Below are 20,806 nucleotides of genomic sequence, written 5' to 3' on the forward strand. Positions count from 1 at the left end.
ACTTTGTTTGCTCAGTTTCCTCTCATCCCGGTGCGTCTGTTTTAAGAGATCCGGTTTGGAAGTGGGACTGACCGCCGTCCAGGAATTGACGTCTCTGTGACCTGATGGCAGGAATTTTCTTTTTGTTGTTGTTGTTTTTGTTGTTGTTGTTGTAGAAGCATTTTTGACAAAACCAGCCTGACTTTATACTACGATATATAACATCTGCTTGAGAGTGCAGACCTCTGCCAAGCAGCTCCTTTTTTCGACCCAATATTGTGACTATAAATGAAACCTAAACACAAAAAAATATTTGTAAAATTGTACCCAATAATATTCACATACAGATATATTATATACCTGTTTATTAACAAGAATCTGTCGATACGATAAAAGGGACAACAATACAACGTATTGTGATACTGTAGTAACAAGGATATATGTGTAGTATTGTCCAGTACTTGACTCTGGTGTTGTGATAGTGTAGTAACAAGTATATATGTGTAGTGTTGTCTAGTACTTGACTCTGGTGTTGTGATAGTGTAGTAACAAGGATATATGTGTAGTATTGTCGAGTACTTGACTCTGGTGTTGTGATACTGTAGTAACAAGTATATATGTGTAGTATTGTTGAGTACTTGACTCTGGTGTTGTGATAGCGTAGTTACAAGTATATATGTGTACTATTGTCGAGTACTTGACTCTGGTGTTGTGATAGTGTAGTAACAAGTATATATGTGTAGTATTGTCCAGTACTTGACTCTGGTGTTGTAGTATTTACAGACCACATGACTCTTGACGAAGTCGTAACTACTTTCATTTGTTTTCAAACCAAAATATGTCCAAACATCAGCTTTAAAAGCTGCTGGACTCACTGTATCCTCTCGTCCTCAGTCATAGCGGAATTTAATTGTTAATTTAAGTGCCGCAATCTAGTGACTAGAAGTTTAAATGCAACACAAAAATGAACAAACAATGTTTGCATGTTAATTGCAAAAAAAATACATATGAAAATTATTAATAATTATTATGATATTATTATCACCGTTCTTGAACTGTTAACCACAAAATAGCTTTGTTAAAACAAACACCCCTAATTTAACTATTGAAATATGAATTAAAATAACAACAAATATACCCATAATTCTGTTGCAGATTAATTTATAGTAAGTTATTAAGAAATTGTGAAAATTGTTTAAAGATTTCGATAATATTAAATTTACACGGGCGGGGAGTTATATTATATTATATTATATTATATTATATTATACTGTATTGTTTTAGGTTAGGTTAGGTTAGGTTGTGTTGTGTTGTGTTGTGTTGTGTTGTGTTGTGTTGTGTTGTGTTATGCTATGCTATGCTATGCTATGCTATGCTATGTTTTGTTGTTATGTTATGTTATGTTATTTTATGTTGTGCTGTGTTGTGTTGTGTTGTGTTGTATTATGTTATGTTATGTTATGTTATGTTATACTGTATTATATTATATTATATTATATTATATTATTTTATATTATATTATATTATATTATATTATATTATATTATATTATATTATATTATATTATATTATATTATATTACATTATATTATATCATATTATATTATATAACATCATATTGAATTATATTATATTATATTGAATTGTACTGTATTATATTATATGATATAGAAAAACGTAAAGACAATCTACTGTAGCGTTCTTATCGTCTCCAGGCCGCCAGAGGGCGACAGAGTCCTCCTGCGCGCTATCAGCACATCAGCGGCAGAAGAAGAGCATGGGACGAGGAGAAGGTTGATATATTCGCCCCAGTGAGACTCACCGGGACAGGACAGGTAACCAGAACCCAGGTAACCTCCGCGTCCGCGCGTCAGCTCACGAACACGCGGTTCTCGCGCGTCCGTCGACGCGTCTGTGGCGCGAACAAGAGGCGTCTGTGCTGGAGTCGCTGACAGACGCTGGGTTGGGTTTGACAGCCACAGACAGACTAGCAACTGCAGCGTTAGCTCAGCTGTCACTGCAGATGGATCCGGAACGTTACCGGTGTTTGGAGAAAACACCAAATATCTGCACGTTTCTCTGTTTACATCAATGTTTTCTGCCTCTGATGTCAACAGAAAGTAGCTCCAGTACAACATGAGCATGTCTGCTGCATAACAACCTATTTATAGTGAGTTTATTTGCTTTATTTTCTCCTGTGATCCTGTTCAAACCTCTTATTATTGTGTGATCCTGTTCATCTGGCTCGAGCCAAGCATCCCTAAATATTCCCTCCTTCTAATTTTGGATGAGTCAGGAACACCAGGGACATGTTGGATATTTAATACTAGTCATTCAGTCCTGGGTCCTTAAATATATGATCAGATGTTTTGCCTCTAAATCCAAAAGAGACATTTTATTTATGATGGTCCATCACTACGGAGCCCCTCGCATGACATACTAAAAAATGTCACATTTTGGCTACTAAATACTAGTTCTTTGTCTTGGTCATGAAATAATTAATTGAGCCCATGAAATACTAAATTGTTGACACAAAATACAAAAAGTACCAGGAAATCCTAGTTTGCTAAATGAGACAACAAATTATTTTTATTATGGTAATAATACTGTATACTAAATTTTGAACGAAAAATACTACATTTTTGCTCCGAATTTATAAATTATGATCAGCAAAAACTAATATTTGACCATGAAATACTAAATCGTGGCAACAAAATACTAAATTGTGGCCAAAAAATACTAGATGTTGACAAGGAAATACTAAATCGTGGACAGGAAATACTAGATTGTGGACAAGAAATACTAAGTCGTGGCAACAAAATACAAAATCTTGGTCAGGAAATACCAAAATGTGGCCAAGAAACACTAAATTGTGGCCCGGAAATACTAAATCGTGGCAACAAAATACAAAATCTTGGCTATTAACTAATAAATTATGGAAACAAAATACTATATTATGGAAACAAAATACAAAATCTTGGCCAGGAAATAGTATATCGTAACAAGAAATGCTAAGTCTTGGCAACAAAATACCAAGTCGTGGCCAGGAAATACTAAATTGTGGTGACAAAATACTAAATCTTGGCTATGAAATACTAAGTTGTGGCAACAGAATACTAAATCTTGGTCAGGAAATGGTATATCATGGCCAGGAAATACTAAATGTGGTCAGAAAATACTAAATCATGGCCAGGAAATACTAAATCTTTGCCATGACAAACTGTGGCAACGAAAGACCAAATTGTTACCAGTAAATACAAATGTGTGGCAACGTTTTAGTTTATGAATAATGACTCAACATTGAATTAAAAAGAAGCCCAGAAAGATATACTTTTTAAAACTAACAACAGGTTTCTATAACTACCCAGCTTTACCGCACACATTACTAATCAACTTTCTGTTTGTTAGGAAAATGATCCTCTGTTTTCGTGCTGCTTGGTGATTGTTTTGGCTCGTGAGCGACTCATGAGAACATCTACTATATTCATGTGAGCTGCTGTTATTTCGGTCCGATGTGGAAACCATATATCCTGGCAAGTGTGGTCATCAGGCACACGACAGCAGCTCCATGTTCCTCTCATGCCGTTGGTTTTCGAGGAATAAAGTCATTTGTCTTCTTAACCAGTCAAGTTGTTGAGTTTGGTTTGGTCAACAGTGTGTTGAAATAAAGTGGCTTCCTCTGTATCACATGTAGTATCAGGAGGTTTCAGGCTTGAAACCAGAAACTAAAATTCTTATAAATAACTTTGTATCAGTTGGTTCTGGTTCAAACCTCAACATCTCATTTAGTTTTTAAATTAATCAGCATTGTTCTTTTTTAGGAAATATTATCGGAGAAATGCAAAGAAAAATACTAAAATTGCTAAATAAGTAAAATAGTCTAGATTGTAAATTTAAGTGTTACAATAGTGAATTACACAATACTTATATAAGCTGCAAACTCTACAGTATTATTTAAAAAACACATTTAATAAGACCTAGTTGGAGAAGTTAAACCAAAAACATTTGAACCTTTTACCTCAAACAAAACAGTCAAACTGTACGAAAAAAAACAACAACTTTGATTTTTGATTTGTTTTTTCTATCTTCAAATTTGTGTTGTTACAAATAACTATTACTTACTTACTTAGTTACTTAGTTACTACTTTGTTTTCTCTATATAACAGTCCAAATATCGTTTGCTACACTTGAGTGTACTTTCTTTATCTTGTCAATATAATATTATATTTTGAATAATTACTGTGTAACCTGTTTTTATCATTCTTATATCAAATGGAGGGAAGGTTGAAGCTCGAGTCTAAGGCCATTGTTTTTCTGCAGAGAACATTAGCCAGAAGTCAGTACAATTAAATTGGTTGAAAGGAAAAGAACATGTGCCATAATTTCGTCAATTTCATAGAAATTCAGGAAGTCTCTCGTGTCATTGTTTGTGTTATGATGTGACGACTGTCACATTTATATATCGGACACTTCAAGACTTGTATAATGTTGGAAATGTTTGTTCTTTTATGGTTGAGCAAGGGCAGGGGTCTCAAACCCGACTGGTGGGGGGACACCAGAGAAATACTTAATCGTTGCAAGAAATACTAAAACTTGGCAACAAACTACTAAATCGTGGCAACAAAATACTAAATTGTGGCAACTAAATACTAAATGATGGCAAAAAACGATTAAATCCTGGCAACAAAATACTAAATTGTGGCAAGAAATACTAAAACTTGGCAACAAACTACTAAATCGTGGCAACAAAATACTAAATCCTGGCAACGAAATACTAAATTGTGGCAACGAAATACTAAATTGTGGCAACAAAATACTAAATAGTTGCAAAAAAATCTAAATTGTGGCAACAAAATACTAAATAGTTGCAAAAAATACTAAATTGTGGCAACGAAATACTAAATAGTTGCAAAAAATACTAAATTGTGGCAACAAACTACTAAATCGTGGCAACAAAATACTAAAGCATTGCAAGAAATACTAAAACTTGGCAATGAACTCCTAAATGGTGGACAGGAAATACTAAAACTTGGAAAGGAAAAATCCAAAAATGGGCAACAAAATACTAAATTGTTACCAGTGAAAACAAATTTGTGGCAAATTCTGGCATAAAATACAATTTTTACTCCTGAAAAAGCAATACAATGAAGGAAATACACTCTAAAGGTTGTTATTTCTTTATAATTTTGAAGCATTTTAAGTATTTTGCAAAGGGGTCCCCGGGCCAAAGACTTATGGTGTTTAGGGGGCCTTGGCTTGGTGAAGTTCAGGACCCCCTGGTTGAACAGACTTGACTGTAACTTTACAGATGTGTGCGTCCATATAGTTAGTCGAACCTTTCTTCGCTCAATCTTCCCCACTTCGCATCAAACTGTTTTCGTCATGTTGTGAGCCAAGAAAGTAGTTTTTGTTTAACGTCCCCCGTCTGTGTTCCAGGAGGTCACGTATGATGCCCAGCCATGATGCCGTCTCAGACCCATGTGTTGCTGAAGTGGCAGGAGCACTTCAACGGTTCCTGGGCCGCCGAGGACACCATCCAGACGGCCACCAGAAACGGCGCGGCGGCGCTCTACAACAAGCTCCTGCAAAACAAGGAGGTGGTCACCATGGCCCAGCCCGTCCACGAGCTGGTGGGTCCTCGTCTGCCCGACTTCGAGTGCGAGTCCTGCGCCTCGGCGGAGAAGGAGGACTACCTGGCGGCCCTGCTCCGCAGCCAGCGATGGCTGACTCACCGCATGCTCATGCAGACCTCTTTCACTCTGGGGCTCCACCAGCGGCTGGTGGTCTTCCAGAGGATCTTCTACGCCCTGCATAACAAATATCACGATAAAGTGCAATTACCGTCGCAGTTCACGGACACCGAGGCCGACGGCGGGCAGCTTGAGCTGGTCTCCGAGCCCTGCCTCCCCGGGGGGGTTTCCAAAGTCAAGTCCGGGACCGACGTCCTGATAGAGATGGGGGTACGGACGGGTCTGAGCCTCCTGTTCTCGCTGCTGCGGCAGAACTGGAGGTACGCCGAGTCCATGCACCCGGACACCCTGCTGTGCAACGACGTCCTGGCCACGGCGTCCTCGGTGCTGGCCTCCCTGCCGCCGCTGTCCCTGGCCAACGAGAACAAGATCCCCTCGGTGGGGCTGGACTGCCTGACGCAGGTGGCCGACTTCCTGAAGAAGACGTCGGTGACGAGCGGGAGCGGCGGCGCCGACCTGGACGGCCGCCGGCTGGCGCTGGAGCTGCTGCTGGGTCTGGCCATGCAGAGGGGGTCCCTGAAGTTCCTGCTGGAGTGGGTGGAGGTGTCTCTGGCGGCGTCCATGCCCAGCGCCGCCGACCCGCCCTCGTCCTCCTCACCGCCGGCCGCCCTGCAACTGGCCGGCGTGGGTTTTGATGTCATCCAACAAACACTGTTGCAAATGAGGCAATACTCGGTAGGACAAACTTTTAATTATAACCTTTATTTATTCCAATATTGTTTTTCCTTAAGGCGCTCACCTTCATGACTTGGAAAAAAATGTAAAGCAGATTCGGATCGTATAAATATAAATGCCTCTGTTTTCAAATAAATATTAAGTGATAAAGAGAAGAATCAGACAATGAGAGGACAATATGCAAGTATATCAGTGCCATTAGAACTTTTAATGGTTGAATTAAACATTTCAAATGTTAAGACTATGAATTGTTTGTTTTTTTATTAAAAAATTGTATTTTAAGAGTTTAATTATGAATTGAATTTATTATTGATTATTTGTGTATTAAACGTTTTAATCAATTTCATTAAATCATTTAATTCAGTCATTTGCATTTGAAAAAGTAGAAAAATCAATATTTATATTTTATTTTTAATTAATATCCTTTTTCTCCTATTATTTCCAAAACTTTTTTTTTTTTACAATTTCATTTATTAATTTTCTACCGCTTTATCCCTTATGGGGGTTGCGGGGATACTGGTGCCTATCCCAGTTTCAATGGGCAAGAGGCAGGGGACACCCTGGACAGGACGCCAGTCCGTCGCAGGACTTTTTATGTATATTTTTTTATTTATATAACGTCCTGATAGAAATGCCCGTACGGACGGTTCTGATAATTGAATAATTTTATTTATTCATTTCCATTTTGAAAAGGTTAATTTTTCTAAATATAATTTTCTATAATATTTTAATAATTTATTCAATTACTGTATATTATAGTTAAATACAAAAAAAAAAGAAAAAGTAAATGCTTTTTTTTTTTTTACACAGAGTTTGATTTTCTTATTCAATACATCAAAAATAAATGTTCAAAATTCAGAAATGCAATTTGGTTAATCCAGATATCTCTCCATAACCATTCCAGGACTCTACTGTCCTTCTCTATACTTTCCCCTCTTCTCTCTCTTCATCCTCCCCCTCCCTTCATCTGTCTACCCCCCATCCTCCCAGCCATCAACACTGAGTCTAGTTCTGCTCATGGTTTCTGCCTCTTTTTCCTTGCCACGGTCACATATTGTTGATTCGCTGGGATCTATTTTTAGTATTGTCTTACTTAAATTGTAAGTGACTTGAGATAACGTTTGATTTGTCACATGGAATTAATTGTAATATTATATTATCTAGTCAGTGTAATACAGCCACCAGGCAGTACCGAATAAGTACCGAGCTACTTGATCAAACTTTCAGCCAATCAAGGTTACACTATCAAACCAACATTTTTATATTGAATTTAAAAGTCCAAGAATTAAAAAAATATTGAATTGAGAACATTTATTTTTTTTATAATCAAAAACTATACCTTAAATACAGACTTGCTGTCACAACAAAAGCAAAATGTTTATTTGGCATTTTCTGTCTTCAATCCATAATTTGGAGTTTCCTTGTAATCTATTACTTAAAGAACCAAACCTTTCTCAACAAGCTGACAAACAAATGTTCAAGATGTGTCTATGATATTGGGTTGTAAGAAAATATCCATACACTAAAACATAACAATAGTTTTAATATAATTTATCCTTGTTGCTATAGTATCACGACACATCCCAATATATCGTCTAGCGACCTTGGTGCATAAGTAAGTAAGTAAGAATGAAATCCTTCAAATCCTTGCAGGGACTGAGGACGAGAGGATACAGTGACTCCAGCAGCTTTTAAAGCTAATGTTTGGACATATTTTGGTCTGAAAACAAATAAAATCGGTGACGACTTCGTCAAGAGTCATGTGGTCTGTAAATACTACAACACCAGAGTCAAGTACTGGACAATACTACAAATATACTTGTTCCTTGTTACTACACTATCACAACACCAGAGTCAAGTACTCGACAATACTACACATATACTTTTTCCTTGTTACTACACTATCACAGAACCAGAGTCAAGTACTCGACAATACTACACATATATACTTGTTACTACACTATCACAACGCCAGAGTCAAGTACTGGACAATACTACACATATATACTTGTTACTACACTATCACAACACCAGAGTCAAGTACTGGACAATACTACACATATACGTTGTCCTTGTTACTATAGTCTCACTGTGAGACTCTCTCAGTATATTACAATATATTGTACTGCTATCCCTGTATCGTTTTATTCATCTTATCACCAGATACTTGTACCCTAGTATCTACTGCTAATGGTTCTCCCCATGCTAATATCAGACTGTGTAGTTACAAAGTAATATTTTATGTATCATCCATTTTATTATGTAAGTAAGTAAAGGTTAGTTGTACGTAAGTAAAGTGGTTGTTGTTGTAGATTTGAGTGGTAGAGACGTGGATCAGTCCTCAAGTCTCCACTTCTGCATCTTGACTCATCACTTGAATCATCTGTGAAATATTGATGAGCAAACGTTGTCCATCGTTGCAAAGTATCTTTTAGTAGAAGATTTGTTGAAGAAATGAGTCACATGACCGTTGTTGTTAGTCTCATCCTCAATAACAAGCTAGTACAATTTGTCTTCTTGTTTGTATTTTTATTTTTTTTTACGTTTGGCTTCCCTCGTTCAGCTAAAAATATCTTTATTATCCTCCCTGGTTTACTTCATGTCCTCATTTTCCACCTCGTCCGTGGTCTTCTCTTCTCCTCTAACCTAGTTTCCTCTCCAACGCTCGTAGCCAAACTTATCCTTTTTTCTGAACATAAATTTAACATGTATTTTGTTTGATAAATGAACTGCTGATCTTTCCCATGATGCTTTTGTTCTCTAGCTGTCATTCTCCTCTTCACCTCCTTTCATCTCTGTCCAGTTTGTTTAAACCAAGATGGTTTGAGTCACAAAAACATATATTGGACACATATTTTAAGAGGTTTTTAAAACAACGTAGGAAAAATTATGTGTTTTTTTTTTTGTTCTTCTTAACCTCGTGGAGCCAAGGAAATTAAATTTGAGTTATTAGATTAGATTTAATCTTGAAAATGGGTTGTTCAAAAGGGAGAGGTGGATTCTGAAACGGATTGGATCTTGAAACGAATTGGATCTTGAAACGGATTGGATCTTGAAACGGATTAGATCTTGAAACGGATTAGATCTTGAAATGGATTGGATCTTGAAACGGATTAGATCTTGAAACGGATTAGATCTTGAAACGGATTGGATCTTGAAACGGATTTGATCTTGAAACGGATTGGATCTTGAAACGGATTGGATCTTGAAACGGATTAGATCTTGAAACGGATTGGATCTTGAAACGGATTTGATCTTGAAACGGATTGGATCTTGAAACGGATTTGATCTTGAAACGGATTGGATCTTGAAACGGATTGGATCTTGAAATGGATTAGATCTTGAAACGGATTAGATCTTGAAACGGATTGGATCTTGAAACGGATTGGATCTTGTCTAATTAAAGATTTAACCTTCAGTTAGTTCAAAATATTTAGTTCGGATCTGGATAACTTTCTCTAAAAAACTGAATTATCATGATCCCAACAGAGTACTTTTATTAATTATATTTGGATTGTAATAGTAACAGTGGTGCAGTATAGTAATGTAAGAAAATATATACAAATAATCTCCCCAATAAATAAACCCCCAGAGTTGAATAATAAACACAAATGATTTATAAAATATTTCATTCCCTTATCACTGTATATCAATAGAGAAACAATCAGTAATTAAAAATGTCCAAAATTCTTTATTTGATCAACTATTGGACATGTATTATTATTATTTTTTTAATCTTAGCATTTCTCTTACACAACTTTAATTGACACACTACCTGTTATTCTTTACATTGTTAGTCCACATTGTGATATTTTCCTTAAATTAGAGCAATACTAATCCAGATTTGCTCATCTTAAAAAGTGTGTATCTGGATCAGAGTGATCTACTCCAATGTTGCTTTGAAAGCACTACAACACTAAGAAAGATTACCTGGTATCAAAGGGATTTCTAAGACAGTTTATTTTTTTATTTTTTTTAACTACTGGCATCTTATGATCTATGTAATGGTCTTAGATGTTTTACCCATTTGGGTCATAACCACTAGTCTGTGATGGAATCATAAGCAGTAGTGAAAAACATATAACCCACTTAGGGTTGTAAGAAAATATAGATATATCTGTGTCTCAAATCACTGCATCTTAGTGATGTTGACGATGTAAACAGAAGTAATGTCATATATATATATATATATATATATATATATATATATATATATATATATATATATACTTACAGGTGCATTTTCAGCAGCAGTAGGAGGACGACACGTCTTAGGTGCTGATGACGGCGTAAATATCTTGTGAATATTTAGTTTCTCATATTTCTTGATCCAAACCAAACATGCTGCCAGCAGGTGGCGCTAGTGTTCCTACAGCTGGTTGAAATCATGGTTAAATAGTAGTAGAAGAAGAAGCTGTCGCGTCATTTCCTGTTAGTGTGTAGCAGCAGAGTTTGATTTGAGACATACTATCCATGGAGGATTAGTTACTAGTTAGTACGTACACTAAACTGATGCATACTAACCAGTGCACTGAGAGAAGTATGTGATTTGAGACACAGCACTAGTCTTTATCATTTTATTGGGAGAAAATCAGTTTATGTCATCCGGATTTTTTGTGTTTGGACGTGAAGGACGCTTAAGAATGTTTTCAAAAAACTGTAGCAGCGTTTACTGTAAAAGAGTTTCTTCTCTGCAGGGCATCCGTGGAGAGATGGCCAACACTCAGGTGCTGAAGAAAGACGCCGACGGACTCTGTCAACTCTCCAGAGCTGCTCTGTGTCTCTTCGAGGAGGTGAGAAGACATGAGTGACCAACACATGACTCAGAGAGCAGCTCCAAGCTTCTTTTTTAATCACATTCTTCTCACTAAAAAAGAGAAGTTTTGTGTGTATATTTAATTGTATTTTTTGATTGAAAGCATCCTAGTGTCCTGAGTTCATCTGTTGAGATAATTAAGAAACATCAACATCACATTTAAAAATGATAATATCAATCACCATATCTACATTTTAAAAGTACTGTATTGAAACTGTTATTTAAATCATAGTGGTTTGTTGAATGATCAGTAAAGTTTGTCTATTTAATTATCTTTTACGTTATTATTTTTAAATATACTATTAACATGCAAATATTTGTGCCATTTGTTGCTTTTTGTGTTGAAATTACAATTCCGGCAACTAGAAATATCTAATCATGAGAGGACATGGACTCAAAAGACTTAAACAGACAGTCATAAGTCCTTCATAGCTAAAGAAACAATCCTGCAAGATCCTGGCACGGACTGAGGACAAGAGGATACAGTGGACTCCAGAAGCTTTTTAAGCTGATGTTTGGACATATTTTGGTTTGAAAACAAATGAAAGCAGTTACGACTTCGTCAAGAGTCATGTCAAGTCAATACTACAAATATATTCTTGTTACTACAGTATCATAGTATATCGCAATATATGGTATCGTCCACTCTGTATCCTGTTGTGTATCGTATCAACATTTTCTTGCCATTTCGCTTTGTGACCCTGGTCTGGAAAAGCGCTATATAAATAAAACTTACTTACTTACTTACTTACTTACTTTAAATCCAAAGGGGAAATGAAATTCTGCGAGATTCCGGCGATGACTGAGGACGAGAGGATACAGTGACTCCAGCGGCTTTTAAAGCTGATGTTTGGACATATTTTGGTTTGAAAACAAATGAAAACAGTTACGACTTCGTCAAGAGTCGTCCGGTCTGTTAATTCTACAACACCAGAGTCAAGTTCTTGACAATACTACACATATATCCTGATTACTACAGTATCACAGTATATTACAATATATCGTATTGCTATCCCTTTATCGTTATATTCATCTTATCACCAGATACTTACCCCTAGTATCTACTGCAGTTGTCCACATGCTAATATCAGACTGTGTATTAACAAAGTAATATTTCAAGTGTGTCTCCACCTGCACAGGTGTGTAACCTGGCCTCCCACTGCTTGTGCTCCTGCAACGCTGAAGAAGCTGCTCCAGGCATGGAGAGCGAGACGGTGATGGTGTACGTCTGGGGCAGCAACAGCAGCCATCAGCTGGCAGAGGGAACGCTGGAGAAGATCCTGCTTCCTAAACTCACCCAAGGCTTCAACGACGCCCAGATGGTGAGTAGAGACGAGCCGTGGTTCAATAGTTATCAATCGTTATGGACGTATTTAAGTTCATCAAGTTTGTGTTTAACTCTTCGAAGGTTGGTGTCTTGAGACTTATTTCATTAATTAAAAAATAAACTATTTCCACCTTTCAAGTTATTACATTGAATTATATAAATATAAGTGTAAATATAAATATAAATATAAGTAAATATAAATATAAATATAAATATAAATATATAGGTAAATATAAATATGAGGATAAATATAAATATAAATATAAATATGAGGATAAATATAAGTATAAACATGAGTATAAATATAAATATAATTATAATTATAAGTATAAGTATAAATATAAGTTAATATAAATATAAGTAAATATAAATATAAATATATATAGGTAAATATAAATATAAATATGAGGATAAATATAAATATCGGTATAAATATAAATATAATTATAATTATAATTATAATTATAAGTATAAGTATAAATATAAGTAAATATAAATATAAGTAAATATAAATATAAATGTATGTAAATGAAAATATAAATATAAGAATAAGTAAATATAAATATAAGTAAATATAAATATAAATATCAGTATAATTATAAGTATAAATAATATAAATATAAATATAAATATACAAGTATCAATATCAGTATCAGTACAAGTACAAGTACAGGTACAAGTACAAATTTAGATATAGATATAGATATAGATATAGATATAGATATAAATATAAACATAGGTAACTATAAATATAAATATATAAGTAAACATAAATATAAATATAAGTTTAAGTATAAATATAAATATAAGTTTAAGTATAAATATAAATATCAGTATAAATATCAATATAAATATGAGTATAAATATAAATGTAAGTATAATTATAAGTATAAATATAAGTTCCAGTACAAGTATCAATATCAATATCAATATCAATATCAGTATCAGTATAAATACAAGTAGTATAAGTACAAGAATAAATTTAAGCCTAAAACATTTCAATAAAAAAATGTCAAGTGTTTAATTCAATCATTCAATATTCTGATGACACTGAGGTATTATTTTAAATAAATGATGTACCATCAACGATACTTTGCTGGTCTCTCAGATCGAGGCGGGTCAGTACTGCACCTTCTCCGTGTCTGCGGACGGTTCCGTCAAAGCCTGCGGTAAAGGCAGCTACGGTCGACTGGGTCTCGGAGACTCCAACAATCAGTCGGTTCCAAAGAAGCTGGTCCTGGAGCCGCACAGGAACATGAAGAAAGTGTCTTCGTCCAAAGGATCTGACGGACATACTCTGGCCATAACCACGGAGGGCGAGGTGAGAAACACTGTGTAGTATTCTTCAAGTACTTTTCAAATGTATCCTCCTGAACCAAATCATGTCATGAAAGTTCCACCTGACGAGGAAAACTTTATCAGCAACAAATCAACGTGACTGGTTGAATAATGAAGGTCATTCATTCCGTGGGAAATAAAAAGCTTCTGATAATAATCTCTACTTTCATCTTTAATGTTTAATTACAAAAGTAGAAAATGAAGAACATTAGTTCACGTGATTTAACAAAATCTGATTCAATCGAACCAAAGTTTCTCTTTTTCTACCTTCTTTTCCCATTAACTCTACTTTGACCTTCAGGTACATTCATGTACTCGCACCTAGAAACTACATTCAACTTTAAAAACACTTTTGTCTACTTACTACTACTAATACTACCACAGCTACTGATTCTACTGCTACTTAAACTTATACTTTTACTACTAATTCTACTACTACATATACTTTTGCTATAAATTCTAATACTACTTATACTAATAATTTCCCTAATAATTCTTCTACTACTTATACATATACTTTTACTAATGTACTAATACTTCTACTACAGATTTTACGACTAATATTTCTACAAATTATACTTATACTACTACTTTTACTACTTCTACTTCTATTTCTATTCTTCTTTTAATGCTAATTCTGATACTGCTTCTCGTAATTAAACATATAATATTTATATTACTACTTATACTTTTACTACTAATTCTACTACTACTTATACTTTTGCTATAAATTCTATTACTACTTATACTAATAATTTCCCTAATAATTCTTCTACTACTTATACATATACTTTTACTTATAATTGTACTAATACTTCTACTACAGATTTTACGACTAATACTTCTACAAATTATACTTATACTACTACTTTTACTACTTATACTTCTATTTATATTCTTCTTTTACTACTAATTCTGATACTGCTTCTCGTAATTAAACATATAATATTTATATTACTACTTATACTTTCACTACTAATTCTACTACTACTTATACTTTTGCTATAAATTCTAATACTACTTATACTAATAATTTCCCTAATAATTCTTCTACTACTTATACATATACTTTTACTAATAATTGTACTAATACTTATACTACAGATTTTACGACTAATATTTCAACAAATTATACTTATACTACTACTTTTACTACTTCTACTTCTATTTCTATTCTTCTTTTACTGCTAATTCTAATACTGCTTCTCGTAATTAAACATATAATATTTATATTACTACTTATACTTTTACTACTAATTCTACTACTACTTATACTTTTGCTATAAATTCTAATAATACTTATACTAATAATTTCCCTAATAATTCTTCTACTACTTATACATATACTTTTACTAATAATTGTACTAATACTTATACTACAGATTTTACGACTAATACTTCTACAAATTATACTTATACTACTACTTTTACTACTTCTACTTCTATTCTTCTTTTAATACTAATTCTGATACTGCTTCTCGTAATTAAACATATAATATTTATATTACTACTTATACTTTCACTACTAATTCTACTACTACTTATACATATACTGCTAATTCTTTTTCTACTTCTACTACAACTAATACTACTTATTCTCCTCCCACTACCACTTCTACTACTACTTCTAAGACAATTTCTACTACTTTTTTCTTCTTCTCTTTCTTCTTTTTCTTCTCCTCCTTCTTTGTATTCTTCTTCCTTTACGTCTTTTTTTCTTCTTCTCAACCTTTTTCACTTCATTTCAACTATATCCGCTCGTTTTTGCTTTGAATACTAATACTTTCAAGCATTTCAGTTCATCAGATTCAGCATTCACACTGCATGTTCTTCTTTCTAGTGTATTATTATTATTATTATTATTATAATATATTCCAATGTTCTTTTATTGTATCTTTTTAAGAACATACTGAACTTCCACGTCTGTCAGTTCTTCTGTATTCTGCAGTTTTCTAGTCTCTAAGAGTGTAACTCAGCAACCTTAACCCAATATTGAATTAAACATACCTCCACAGTCACGTGGAGTTTTGTTTAAATTCAGTGATAACATTGTATAACGTGTTTTTATATCTTCAGTTTGGAAGTATTTTTTTGGTAGCATGTGGACACGAAGCCAAAGCACTAAATGACTGAAGTACTTTCCTCTGTTCAGGTTTAAACACGTGTTCTTGGTCTCATTATATACATGTAGATTTGAAATAAAAAAAAAAAGTTTTTAATTTCCTATTTTAAAAATTGTATTTGTTTATTTTAGTTATTGACTTAAAATATTAAAACAATTTAAAAATAAATAAAAAATATACCACTTATACATATACTTTTACTAATATATATATATAATATAAAGTATATATATATTATTTTACACATATAGTTTAATATGCTTATTTCAAGCACATTTTTAAAACAAATTTATTTTTCACTTTTATATTAACATTTTATGAATTATGAATTTAATTTTAAAGGCTATGAACTAAAAAATATAAGAAATTTGATTTTTGAAATTTAGGAAATTATAATATAAAAACCTCTATTTTAAGTAAAAGATTGATTTATTTTTCTATATTTTAATTTGGAAAAAACATACCTGTAATACTTAAATATAAAAAATAATTAAATACTTTAAAAACATTTTACTAAAGTTTTAACATGGAAAAAATGTTAAATTTAATTTAAGTTTTTTTTCCCGATTACATCAGATTTGATTGAATATTTCAAGTGTGTTGTCGCTAATAAAATATTTAATTATTAAAATCTCAGCTGAATACTTAATTATATAGAAATAGAAAATGATTTAATCAATGCAAGGTCTCAGTTTAAGTGCAGTTATAGAAATATTGCTGACTCGGCTGAAGTGCTTCTGCTTCTAGCTCAGCTCAGATGTTTCCATGTTTCTTCAGATCTTCAGCTGGGGGGACGGAGAGTACGGCAAACTGGGTCACGGCAACAGCGCCACGCAGAAGTACCCTAAAATCATTCAGGGGCCGCTGTCGGGCAAGGTGAGGATGTTGCGGAGATGACCTCTCTGCTCAAACTTTGACCCTTGACCTCCGACCTTCCGCCGCAGGTGGTGGCGTGCGTGTCCGCGGGGTACAGACACAGCGCCGCGGTGACCAGCGACGGGGAGCTCTACACCTGGGGCGAGGGAGACTTCGGCAGACTCGGTGACCTTGAAGGTTTCAGATCCTTTTGAGTGGCGGTTTTAAACGGGGGTCTCTCTCTCTCTCTCTCTCTGGACCAGGTCACAGCGACAGCCAGAGCCGCAACATGCCCACGCTGGTGAAGGACATCAGTGGCGTGGGTCAGGTGGCCTGTGGCAGCTCACACACCATCGCTGTGGCTCAAGATGGACGCACCGTCTGGTCCTTCGGTGGAGGAGACAATGGTAACCTTTGACAAATACATTCATTTGTATATTTTCCAAATGTCCTAAAATGTTTGTGACCTAAAAGCCCCCAAAACAAATGTCCCTTGTGTTGTCTCTGGGTCATGGTCACCCGGAGACCCAAAAACACACCGGTTGAGGTATCCCTTGTGTTATCTCTGGGTCAAGTTGACCTGAAGACCCGAAAAAAATTGAGTTTGTGGTATCCCTTGTGTTATCTCTGGGTCAAGTTGACCCGAAGACCCGAAAAAAAAATGCGTTTGTGGTATCCCTTGTGTTATCTCGGGGTCAAGGTGACCCAAAGGCACGAGAACAAATGTGTTTGTGGTATCCCTTGTGTTGTCTCTGGGTCAAGGTGAGCCGAAGACCCTGAAAACAAATGTGTTTGTGGTATCCCTTGTGTTGTATTTGGGTCAAGGTGACCCTAAGGCTGAAAAAAAATGTGTTTGTTGTATCCCTTGCGTTATCTCTGGGTCAAGATGACCCCAAAGCCCGAAAACAATTGTTTGTGATATCACTTGTGTTGTATTTGGGTCAAGGTGAGCCGAAGACCCTGAAAACAAATGTGTTTGTGATATCCCTTGATTTATCTCAGGGTCAAGGTGACCGGAAGACTCGAAAAAGATGTGTTTTCGGTATCCCTTGTGTTGTCTCAGGGTCAAGGTGATCCAAAGACCTGAAAACAAATCTGTTTGTGGGTATGCCTTGTGTCGTCTCAGGGTCAAGGTGATCCAAAGACCTGAAAACAAATGTGTTTGTGGGTATGCCTTGTGTTGTCTCAGGGTCAAGGTGATCCAAAGACCTGAAAACAAAGGTGTTTGTGGGTATCCCTTGTGTTGTCTCAGGGTCAAGGTGATCCAAAGACCTGAAAACAAATGTGTTTGTGGTATCCCTTGTGTTGTCTCAGGGTCAAGGTGATCCAAAGACCTGAAAAAAAATGTGTTTGTGGTATCCCTTGTGTTGTCTCTGGGTCAAGGTGACCCCATGAGTCTAAAGCTCTTCTCTCGCTGCAGGTAAACTGGGACATGGAGACACCAACCGTGTTTATCGACCTAAAGTCATAGAGAGTCTTTATGGATTCATCATCAGGAAGGTTTGTGCGGGAAGTCAGTCGTCTCTGGCTCTGACCTCTGCAGGACAGGTGAGAAGATGACTTGGTTCTAAAGCTCTATTTACTTTTATTTAGCATGTTTAAGATGGTTCACATCCAGTCAGACCAGACGACGATATTTCATGAGAAAATCTTTATGTTTTAATAAATCTTTCCTTCACTCAGGTGTTCGCCTGGGGCTGTGGATCTTGTTTGGGATGCGGGTCTTCTGAGACCACCTCGCTCCGACCCAGGTTCATAGAGGACCTGAGCATCACCAAGATCATAGACATTTCCTGCGGAGACAGTCACTGTTTGGCTCTGTCACATGGTGAGTCTTGAACCAAATACATTTATCCGTGGATCTTTTACTCAATATGATCGGACAATCGAATCTAGAAAATGGTGCACGTAGAAAAATATCCGAATGTATGAATCTGTACGTGCACACAAATACAAACACTTTTCCTTCATACATCCCAGTCAACGTGGACTTAATCGCGGGCGTGTTATATTTAAATGAACCAGAGTCCATGTTTTTTCTGTCTGCGATCAGAAAACCCCCAAATAAAAACATGAATTTAAACGGAATTAACAGGTTATATTCGTTAAATTAAAACATTTGTGACCTGGATCACATACTTATATTTAAACGAGAAGAAGTAGTAGAATAAGTGAAAGTATAAGTAAAATGAATAGTATAATTATCATAGTATAAGTGGAAGTAGAAGTAATAGAAGTAGTAGAAGTATTAGTAGTAGAAGTATAAGTAGTAAAAGCAGTAGTAAAGGTATGGGTACAATAGTAGTAAAAGTATAAGAAGTAATTGAATTACTATATGTATAATCAGTAGAAGCAGTAGTAGAATTAGTAGTGAAAGTATAAGTATAAGTAGTAATAGAATTACTATATGTATAATCAGTAGAAGCAGTAGTAGAATTAGTAGTGAAAGTATAAGTATAAGTAGTAATAGAATTACTATATGTATAATCAGTAGTAGCAGTAGTAGAATTTGTAGTGAAAGTATAAGTATAAGTAGTAATAGAATTACTATATGTATAATCAGTAGAAGCAGTAGTAGAATTAGTAGTGAAAGTATAAGTATAAGTAGTAATAGAATTACTATATGTATAATCAGTAGAAGCAGTAGTAGAATTAGTAGTGAAAGTATAAGTATAAGTAGTAATAGAATTACTATATGTATAATCAGGAGAAGCAGTAGTAGAATTAGTAGTGAAATTATAAGTATAAGTAGTAATAGAATTACTATATGTATAATCAGTAGTAGCAGTAGTAGAATTAGTAGTGAAATTATAAGTATAAGTAGTAATATAATTACTATATGTATAATCAGTAGTAGCAGTAGTAGAATTTGTAGTGAAAGTATAAGTATAAGTAGTAATAGAATTACTATATGTATAATCAGTAGAAGCAGTAGTAGAATTAGTAGTGAAATTATAAGTATAAGTAGTAATAGAATTACTATATGTATAATCAGTAGTAGCAGTAGTAGAATTTTTAGTGAAAGTATAAGTATAAGTAGTAATAGAATTACTATATGTATAATCAGTAGAAGCAGTAGTAGAATTAGTAGTGAAAGTATAAGTATAAGTAGTAATAGAATTACTATATGTATAATCAGTAGAAGCAGTAGTAGAATTAGTAGTGAAAGTATAAGTATAAGTAGTAATATAATTACTATATGTATAATCAGTAGTAGCAGTAGTAGAATTTGTAGTGAAAGTATAAGTATAAGTAGTAATAGAATTACTATATGTATAATCAGTAGAAGCAGTAGTAGAATTAGTAGTGAAATTATAAGTATAAGTAGTAATAGAATTACTATATGTATAATCAGTAGTAGCAGTAGTAGAATTTTTAGTGAAAGTATAAGTATAAGTAGTAATAGAATTACTATATGTATAATCAGTAGAAGCAGTAGTAGAATTAGTAGTGAAAGTATAAGTATAAGTAGTAATAGAATTACTATATGTATAATCAGTAGAAGCAGTAGTAGAATTAGTAGTGAAAGTATAAGTATAAGTAGTAATAGAATTACTATATGTATAATCAGTAGTAGCAGTAGTAGAATCAATAACGCTCTATTCATTATTGATACATATGAACGTACGGAAGAATGTTTTTGATCGTACGACTTCTTTTGAGCGTCCATGAGGCGCCAGATGACTGTTGGTTCTATGACTTCCTCCTCAGAGAATGAAGTGTACGCCTGGGGCAACAACACCATGGGTCAGTGTGGTCAAGGCCACACCTCCACACCCATCACCAAGCCCAAGAAAGTTCTGGGCCTGGAGGGCGTGTCGGTGCAGCAGATCACTGCAGGAACCTCCCACAGCCTGGCCTGGACGGCGGTCCCTGCGGACAGGTCCAAACTCATCTTCATCAACGTCTTCGTTTGTCAAAAGAGTTTCTCAAATCTTGATGA

General features: G+C 34.8%; 1 protein-coding gene across 4 annotated transcripts in view; it reads left to right on the plus strand.

Moving 5' to 3' along the window:
- Nucleotides 1-1,748: 1,748 nt before the first annotated feature.
- The window catches only part of LOC148079165 (putative E3 ubiquitin-protein ligase HERC1), a 127,964-nt gene continuing 108,906 nt past the window's right edge, over nt 1,749-20,806 (plus strand). For all 4 annotated transcript variants that reach the window (XM_087790634.1, XM_087790635.1, XM_087790637.1 and 1 more), the window contains exons 1-11: nt 1,749-1,829; nt 5,416-6,404; nt 11,102-11,197; nt 12,360-12,542; nt 13,656-13,868; nt 16,786-16,884; nt 16,953-17,049; nt 17,127-17,270; nt 18,284-18,411; nt 18,547-18,691; nt 20,575-20,746. In XM_087790634.1, coding sequence (XP_087646760.1) covers nt 5,439-6,404; nt 11,102-11,197; nt 12,360-12,542; nt 13,656-13,868; nt 16,786-16,884; nt 16,953-17,049; nt 17,127-17,270; nt 18,284-18,411; nt 18,547-18,691; nt 20,575-20,746 — 2,243 coding nt within the window. In that variant the 5' untranslated portion in view covers nt 1,749-1,829; nt 5,416-5,438. The remainder of the gene's footprint in view (nt 1,830-5,415; nt 6,405-11,101; nt 11,198-12,359; nt 12,543-13,655; nt 13,869-16,785; nt 16,885-16,952; nt 17,050-17,126; nt 17,271-18,283; nt 18,412-18,546; nt 18,692-20,574; nt 20,747-20,806) is intronic.

Source organism: Callionymus lyra, chromosome 5 (genome assembly GCF_982586985.1).
Source record: "Callionymus lyra chromosome 5, fCalLyr1.hap1.1, whole genome shotgun sequence".
In the NCBI taxonomy this organism is placed as follows: domain Eukaryota; kingdom Metazoa; phylum Chordata; class Actinopteri; order Syngnathiformes; family Callionymidae; genus Callionymus; species Callionymus lyra.